The sequence below is a fragment of the Oxyura jamaicensis genome, chromosome 3 (genome assembly GCF_011077185.1).
Source record: "Oxyura jamaicensis isolate SHBP4307 breed ruddy duck chromosome 3, BPBGC_Ojam_1.0, whole genome shotgun sequence".
Taxonomy (NCBI): Eukaryota; Metazoa; Chordata; class Aves; order Anseriformes; family Anatidae; genus Oxyura; species Oxyura jamaicensis.
Window position 1 is genome coordinate 105,226,989 of NC_048895.1, and position 9,220 is coordinate 105,236,208.

The window sequence follows — 9,220 nt, forward strand, 5'->3', positions numbered from 1 at the left end:
GGAAGTGTGAATTGTGTGAGCACAACCTAAAAAGATGCAGACTTTAAACAGGAAAAAAATATATAAACTGTTTAGAAAACAGAAACTGCTGATAAAAGATGTATCTGTGGAAAATGCCTTCAACTTAGACTATATTTAACAATGAATTACATTAACTATTATTAAAATATATATATTTAAATATCTAAACACCATTTTACAACCTAAACTATAAATCTATTAGAGTGTTTTCATAACAATTTAAAAGTTACAGTTGACGAAGGTCATGCCATAAAAGAACATACAATTTCTGACAATCATTAGAAAAGCATTTACACAGTTTCAGAGATTTTTAACATCCATCTGTTATGTTTAGCCCTGTGAAACTTTCAAATGCATATGTTCGGGTAGAATCCTTTTCTTCTATGTACATTTTTCTTTCAAATTCACTTTGTAGTTCTACAGACCCCTGAATGCCGCATCTTTAACTGCTGTAAACCAGCAGTTTACAGACTCCAATGAGTCTGAGACTGTAGTCCCAGCATTTATGAAACATGGGAAGTCTTTAACCATCAACAGAACTGTGTAGCTGCCACAGTGAAAAATAACTGATGTCAGTCTTAGAATGTCATACCACTGAACACACCTTTATTTCTTTTCCATGTGTGTTCTGATATCTTTGCATATGTTAAAAAATTAATGAGAAAAAAAATGTTGTTTTTGAAAGATAGTCATATAAATGTTTGAATGGAAAAAGAAAGGGCTCATTCAAAGTAAACATGTTTAAGAAAACCAGCATTTGACCTATACAAACTTAACTATGCAACCTGTACCATGAAAAATATGAAATCACTATATTTATTTAAAGCCTCTCTATCATGAGAATAAACTCTTGGCATTACTTTTCTCAGTTAATCAAGTCCAAAGACTGGACAGGAAGTCTAAGACAGGGAATAAGAAGTGAAGATGGATAGTATTGACAAGCACTGTAAGCAGAAATACTTATCTCCGTATGACAAACCTATTTCCACTGTGAAGAAAGTGGTAAATTTACTTCTAGGTAAAAATAGTACTTTAATATAATTCACATATGAATCTAATAATTACATTTGATTTTTTTTTTCATGGAGCGTTTTAAAATATTTAGGTCCTTAGAAGTTTTCATGATTAGAGCACTCGGGAAAACTAGGCTACAACCCCATCACTAACACAGCCTACAGGCAAACTGTGGTCAAATCAACAAATCATTCTTGAGCTTAGTTTCCATAATGTGCAAATTTACATGTAAAAGTGTGTATTGGCATTAACCACTATAGACAGATTTTGAATTTCATACATTTTAGGAAGAGATGGACTGCTACCTTCAGGCAGCCTGATCTTTTATGTAAGACACGCCACAGCATGTCTTCTAGTCAGTTCTGAGGACAACCCTCTATGGCTGCTGCAGCCAGGTGTGCAAAGACAACCACAGGTGGAGTCACCTCACCTAACACTGTCTCAACATTTCAATATCCCGTCTAGGCAATGGTAAGAGACACCTCCTTAGAGCAGTTCACCCCTTCCTAAAACAGGCTGAGCAATAGGAGAGAGGAACAGCCGTTTGGAAACACCAGCCTCTCTTGACTAGGGGGGACTTAAATTGCACAGGTACGACTTGAGGTGTCTAGAGGTGGATGAGAAGAATCTGATCTCCTCCCTTGAGGGATGCAGTAAGTCTCGGACACGCGCCACCCTCCAGCAAAGCCATCTTCCTTATTACAATTATATATATATATATTTTCCTTCGCAGTGGCTGTGGGGCACTCTCTTTGAACCTCTTCCCCTCCAACAAGCCCCTCCTCCCCCCGCTACCGAGCCTCCTCTCGGTGCCGCAGCCCCGGGGCCGGCAGCGCCCGGCCGAGCAGCGCCTCCGCCGATCCCCGGTACCAGCGGTACCGGTACCGCCGCCACCGGGCGCGGCACGGCCACGGCCAATGAGCAGGGCTGGGGCGGGCTCGGGAGCGGCGCCGCCGGTACTTAGGCTCGCCGGAGGGGCCAGGCAGCCCACAACCGAGCGGGGAGGAGCGGGTGGAGGAGCCAGGCGCGCAGCGAGGAGGACGGAGCTCACCTCCTCTGCGGCGCCCATGGGGACAGGACTACTTTAAAGGAGTTTTTTTTTTTTTTTTTTTTTTTTTTTTTTTTTCTGAGGGGGGTTGTTCTGGAGCTAGGAGACCACGGGTACGGAGGGGAGAGAGAGGGGCTGTTTGGGGGCGGGGGGTGCTTATTGCTTAATCTTTATCTGCTTATTCTTTATTTATTTATTTATTTATTTATTTTCTCTCGGAGAGCCAGCAGCCTGCTCTTATGCAGTGCTGCTCGGCTGCGAGCGGGCTCGGGACCCTAGGGGCAGCCCTTTTCCTTGCGGAAGATATCGGGGCAACTCCGTTCCCCGGGCTGAGCTGGAGGGAGGAGAGGAGCCGCCTGCTCTCCCCAGCAGCAGCGGGACCTGGGCCCGGGAGTTCCGGGACCGCGGTGCTCAGGCAGCACCGCCCGGAGAGCGCCGCGGAGCCGGGGCTGTGCCCTGCACCCCGAGGGCAAGGGGGAAGGATCCGCACCGGGAGTTCCTCCCCCCCCGCCCCGCACGGTGGGGAGGGATGGAGCGGGGGAGTGATGAGAAATCGCTGAAATCTTTTGTGTTTGTCTTGATTTTTTTTTTTCTTCCTTTCCTTCCCTCCGTTTGCGCTCTCCTTCCCCTCTCTTGTTCTCTCTGTCCCTGCCCACTCCACCCTTTCTCCAGATCCGGCAATTCCTGCCCTCGCCTCGCCCTGTCATTGATGGGAAATCAACTGGATCGCATCACCCACCTGAATTACAGCGAGCTGCCGACCGGGGACCCCTCGGGGATCGAGAAAGACGAGCTGCGCGTCGGGGTGGCTTACTTCTTTTCGGATGAGGAGGAGGACCTGGACGAGCGAGGCCAGCCAGACAAGTACAGCGTGAAGGGCTCCGGCAGCCCTGGCCAGGAGACGCCCACCCACCACCTCCACCACCAGCTGGTGCTGAACGAGACCCAGTTCTCCGCTTTCCGCGGCCAGGAATGCATCTTCTCCAAGGTCAGCAGCGGCCCCCAGGCTGGGGACCTCAGCGTCTACTCGGTGTCAGCGCTGCCTGCCCTCTGCAAGCCGGGGGACCTGCTGGAGCTGCTGTACCTGGGGCCGTCGGAGCATCGCCCGCCGCACTGGGCAGTGTACGTGGGCAGCGGGCAGATCATCCACCTGCACCAGGGGCAGATCCGCCAGGACAGCTTGTACGAGGCGGCCGCGGGCAACGTGGGCCGGGTGGTGAATAGCTGGTACCGCTTTCGCCCGCTGGTGGCTGAGCTGGTGGTGCAAAACGCCTGCGGGCACCTGGGCTTAAAAAGCGACGAGATTTGCTGGACTAACTCCGAGAGCTTCGCCGCCTGGTGCCGCTTCGGGAAAAGGGAGTTCAAAGCTGGGGGGGAGCTGCAGGCTGCTGCCGGCACCCAGCACCAGCAACAATACTATCTCAAGATCCACTTGGCAGAGAACAAGGTGCACACTGTGAGGTTCCACAGCCTGGAGGATCTAATACGTGAGAAGCGCAGGATCGATGCCAGTGGCAAACTGAGGGTGATCAAAGACCTGGCTATAGTGGATGAGAAAGAATAGCGAGCAGCAGGAGTACATGGCTATCTCTTCCTTCTGCCCTGTCTGGGGAGGCCAGCCTGCCACAGAGACAGGAGGCTTCACCCTCTTTCCATGGGATGTGACTGGAAGCAAAATCTATGGCAACATTCAAAAAAACCAGCATTCTTTACACCCATAGCCAGTATTTTGTTTGGCTTTTAATAGCATTAATGCTGAAAGAGTGCAAGAGGGAGAGGAAGAAGAGAGGGGGGAGGTGCACGAAAGCTGTTTGCAGAGTATGTGGACAAAGTCTCTACTGTCGATCAATGTTGACCATTCTAGCAACATGCTAATAAAATTTCAAATTGAAATTTTTTTTAATTTTTATTTCATGGCTGTAATCCATGATGAGTTTTAAACATTGGGGGCCATGGATGTGGATTTAGCTAAATGAAATTTTAGATAACATTTGCCTTGCAGTTGACCCAAAGCATCAGTCATACTTTGCTAGCTGAATGGGGTGGGTGGGGGGGAGCGGGGGGCTGTAAATGTCTGTTTGTTTTGTTTCTTGACACTGTTGCTTCAGCCTGTAACTGCAACCCAGATTTTGTCCCAGACAACTCTAGCAAGATCCTAATGGGGGAAAATGTTTTCACATTTCTGGTTGAAATTGATTACATTTAAAATACTTGTCTTTTCTGTCTGCTTTCCTCTGCTAAATGTCATCATGATACATAAGCAAGTTGTTTCAACCTCTTCCCCTCTCCTTTTTTCATGAAAAAGTTGGTTCGCAGTTGTTTTCTTGAAATTAAATTAATTGGTTGAAGGTGTATTTTGGAGAACAGTATACACAGTGCTTCTCATCAGAGATCCAGCCTCTAGGATCTCATGTTTGAGCTGTGGATTTGTATCACTGTAGTGATTCTTACTGCACCAATGCCTCAATACCTCTTCGTGCACAGGTCAACAGGATCCTGCAAGAGACAAATAGGCTTGAATTCTACATGTTGCCTCTTTCAAACAAATTTATCACATATTTACAATTCCATTTAAAGAAAATAGATGTAACATGGCCAAGTTCATTTTGCGTTTCAAATTCCAAGCAACTAAAAATCGTATTCAGTCTAAGTTTAGAAATCCACAGCTGCATTTAAAAGATGCTTTTTAATGTGATGTGAGTGATGCCTTGATTGTATTTCAGATCTTATTCTCCCACTGCTTAATTCTTCGGTTCTTAAGTAAAAGATCAAAATATTAAATATACTTAACATCTAAATAAGTATATTAGGACATTTTTAAATCTATTCTATTTTTTATTACTCTAAACTGCATAAAAGTTATAAGCAATTTGTCTTTGCATGTTTCAGTGCCAAAAAAAAAAAAAAAAGATATTTTTTTCCCTTCTTCCCATGTCAATGTCAGATGGCATAATAGAAGTAACATCCCTCTTCTGTGTATAAAATACACTCCACCCCCTATCAATGTACTGTGTACTGGTTCCTTTTTGTATTAAACAATGTCATTGTTTCAACTGTAATTTATTTTCTACAAAGGGTTTGCCTCCCGTAGTTGAAGCTGTGAAGGTGGAATGTATTTCACCATAATAAAAGCACAAGCATATATATATATATATATATATATATATATACACCCCTTTAGTGAAGGTCATCTAACAGACTATGTTTTGCTGATACATAAGTTGACAAAGTTATGCTGTAATAGGCAGTGTTACTTTTATTTCCTTTCTCACCATAAAGTATCCTGGTTACTACATTATGGATTAAACATTTTATCAGAAGTGTATTGCCATCAATGTTAACCTACTGCTGAAATAACCTCAAATCACAACATATCATTTATTAAATGTGTAATATTTTAATTTTATATTAATGATAATTTTTCTCAGAATGGTAGCTCTCTTCCATAACATTAACAGTCATCATCATAATATTTATGTATTTTAATAATTTTACTGCACTACATCTACCAAATTATCTGTTACAACTGAGTTCCCAATAGCACTTGGTGGGAGTGTTGTGAGATTGCAGGAAGACACTGACGTTACAACCAAGGCACTTACAAAAAATCAAAACATAAATGGTAGGAGGGGGAAGAGTGGGCAAAAGTAACTTGTTTTAATTCCCCCTTATAAAATATATATATTGAAGAACTGAGGTAGGAAGAGGCAGGGAGAATTACATGAAGAGGGAATAAATAACAGGATGCTCATGAAGACAGGAAGAGTGAAGTGGAATCTTGTTGTAAATTTTGAATTCTGAAATGCTTTTTCTTCAAATTGCTCTCCAATTAATAATACAGTATTAGACAGAGGATCCTTGCAAGAATAGCATTGTACTCTCTCTCTAGTGAGAATTTAAAACATATTAGTTTTAAACTTTTCACTGTGTTTTCCAAATAGTCCATCATTCTATGTTTTGTTTTGTTTTGTTTTGTTTTGTTTTAATGATTTACTAACCTGGTTCATGAACATGGCAATTTTCCTTAGTTTACCTTGCTAGATGTGTATTTATTCAAGCTCTGTCTGAAATCTTTGCCAATGCTCCAAATTTGTACAGATAAAGATAACAACATAATTAGGGCCTTAATCCTTTGCATAAGGTCTGGAAATTTGTACTGTATGTACTGGAGATATTCACAAAATATATTAACCTAATACATATTATTGCTCTGACTATATTCAAGTATCAGTCTGCTATTAACAGCAGAGGTGCCCACGCAGATCCTTTTGGTTTTTCTTTCACTAGATTTTAGTCCGAATTATTGACAGCAATCTGGTCCTGATTCATAGTCCATTGAAGTTAATGGACGGGCTCTCACTGACTTCAGTGAGCTTTGGATCAGATTTTATTGTTTAGGAGATGTTTAAAATTTGTGGACCTTGAGGAGAAATGAGATTTAAGAAGGCATTTCAGAGACCAGAAGGGACACCTTTCTGAGATGGGAGACAGGCAATACTGTGGAAATAAGGGAAGAGAACAGACGAGCTCTGAAACAAGCAGCATTAATCTGAAGCGGCAGTAGGAGAAGAGTGAAAAAGAGAAAAAGAAAAAAAAAAAAAAAAAAAGTGTATTGAAAAAGTTGTTTGGTGCCTTGAAATAAGAAATGAAAGATGGGGGGCAGTCAGCTGCAAGCAAGGCAATGATGTAAATGACTGACAGATAGAAAAGGTAATTGATTATACTAATCTTTCAGGATCAGTGACCTGTCTGAGTTAACATTTCCATTTCTATCAGTAAAGATATTGACAAATTACATTGTATCTGTGGAATCTGTTTACATTCTTCAGTCTAGCTACTTAGGGTAAATATTTGCATCTAAGTAATTCATTGCTCTTGAAGTACTGTCTTTTAATGTTACTGTAGTATTAGGTTACTTGGAAAATCCTGCTTTTGTATGATGTTTCCAGTTATCTGTTAGCTATTTGGGGAGCAGCTTTATAGAAACTCTTTTGCTCAGATACTATTTTCCATGTCATTTCAAAATGCAATCTTTTGAATTGCTTTGAGGCTAACATTTTATTAAAAATTCAGTTCATGTTCTCTTGAAGCATAGAGAGCCTTTGTGAAATGTTTTATTGGCATGACTGTATGTTTTGCTGATCTTGGCTGTGTGTAGAGGAAGAAGACTATAAGAATGGATGGCAAAATAGATTTTGTCTCCATCAGCCTTATGTTTCCAAGTTACTTTGTTTTCATTTGTTAGTTTTTGTTTGTTTGTATTGCTGTTTGCTTGTTTTTTTTCCCCTCTTTTGGGGAAAACACGTTATGGCTGTATATTTTTTTTTTTAAAAAAAAAAAAAAAAGGAAAAACCTTGTACTGTAAATTTGGATAATATTATGATATTGATCCATATGATCCATATGTGGATTTCATATTGAGATCAGGCTGTAACAAGGTATGGCCTTCAGGATGTGACAAGAAACGGCCTTCAGTCTATGCTATAGCATGCACAGTCTTAATTATCCTGCCTCATTTAATTTTATTATCTTTCATATTCAGGTAAGTGATGTGCAAAAATCTGTCAGAGTTTATAGACCTGTTTATGTGATGTGTTGAACATCTGGAACTCTACCCAAAGTTGGAGTTGAGAGGACTCTGGATCTCACTGGAGACATGCTGCATCTTGTAAGATCAGGTACCTCAGCCACCCCACCTTTCCCCTACATCCCTGTTCCCAAACATCTGTTTTCAGCTACAGAAGAAATAGGGGCCTATGATAGCTACGGCTACTTTCATATTATTTTCTATGAAAGGTTTCAACTAGAGTAGAAACAATATTCTGTCCATAATTATACTTGGCTGTTACTAAAATATTGTATGTGTTGCTACTTATATCTTGTAAACGGTGCATTTTCTGCTTTATAATCCAGGAGAAAGATGAAGGTCCCAGTCTCAAAAGACTAATTCAGGAACATTGAAGGAGGTGTGGTTGGGCTACCAAAATGAGGGGAGTTTCATTGTAGAATTAGGATGTAAAGGATAATAATATATGATTAGGGTTTAATCAAATGCTGTTGTTAATTCATGAATGTCAGTGTTTCCATGGCAAATCTGGAATTTATTTGCTTCTTTTATCATTATGAAATATGAAACTTCTCTGTACTTTGAGTTCAAATATGACGTAAAACTGCCCTGTGCTCATGGATCCTCTGACAAAATGCTAGTTTAATCTGTCAGATTTTTTTTTTTCCAGTTTTATTGAAAAGAAAATTAATGAATAGTGGGACCAGATACTTCACTGAACTGCTTGTAAATCAAAAAGAGGATGTTAGGTTAGGAAAAAGTGAACTAAGAATCTTCTGTTACTTGGTATATCCGTGGATTTACTCCCATTTATATAGGTATTAACTACTAGTGCTATCATTTTTATTTTTTTATTTTTTTTTTAGGAAACAAGTGGTACTCTGCATTCCCTCTTTTGCAATGTAGTATTAACTTATAAAAATAATAATATGTAGTGAATGTATTGTTTTCCATATGTTTTAATGCCACCATGCCATTGAAATTAACTGTTATTTTAACCATATTTTGCTCTGAGAAAGAAACTAGAATATGTCTGATAGTATTTATAATTGAGCAGCTAGTAATATACACTTTTATTTCTTAATTTTAAATATTTTGCATCAAGGACAAGTCTTCTCATGTAGGTATATCTAGAGGAATCACAATATCCATCAACAGAGGTCATTCAGATTAATTGGTGACTTTTTTTTTTGATATTTTTATTTGGGTCTTCTGAGAGTTTCTGATCCTGTAGATGATCCATGTATGTAAAACTGCTTCCCTCCTCAAGTGTTTACAGTATCAGGATCTTTCAAGTAAAAGAAGATCTACCCCACTCATCTAGCACTTACTTTAGGCTAAAATTAAGGAGTAGGGCCTTCAGGACCTCAGCATCAGCCTCGCAGAGAATTTAGTTGAAAGCTTATGTACATGATCTCTACCAGAAGGGCCTTAATTGCATATTCTTGTACATATATACATATGTACATAGATGTACATATACATCTATGCAATCTGGCATTTTCCTAGATAAATTGGGTTAATGCTTTTCAGACATCATTTTGATTTTTGCTTGTGTGGCTGTGTGGGTA

At 40.6% G+C, this 9,220-nt stretch overlaps 1 protein-coding gene across 1 annotated transcript; it reads left to right on the forward strand.

The window, feature by feature from the left end:
* The first annotated feature begins 2,017 nt into the window (after positions 1–2,017).
* LRATD1 (LRAT domain containing 1) lies at positions 2,018–8,269 on the forward strand. The gene is made up of 2 exons (XM_035322415.1): positions 2,018–2,196; positions 2,756–8,269. Exon 2 carries the CDS (start codon positions 2,793–2,795, stop codon positions 3,645–3,647), a length of 855 nt encoding a protein of 284 aa, XP_035178306.1. The 5' UTR covers positions 2,018–2,196; positions 2,756–2,792; the 3' UTR covers positions 3,648–8,269.
* Positions 8,270–9,220: the final 951 nt, after the last annotated feature.

Bases quoted from the DNA above. Each gene is read 5' to 3' on its own strand.
- LRATD1 (XM_035322415.1), top strand. From the start codon at position 2,793: ATGGGAAATCAACTGGATCGCATCACCCACCTGAATTACAGCGAGCTG.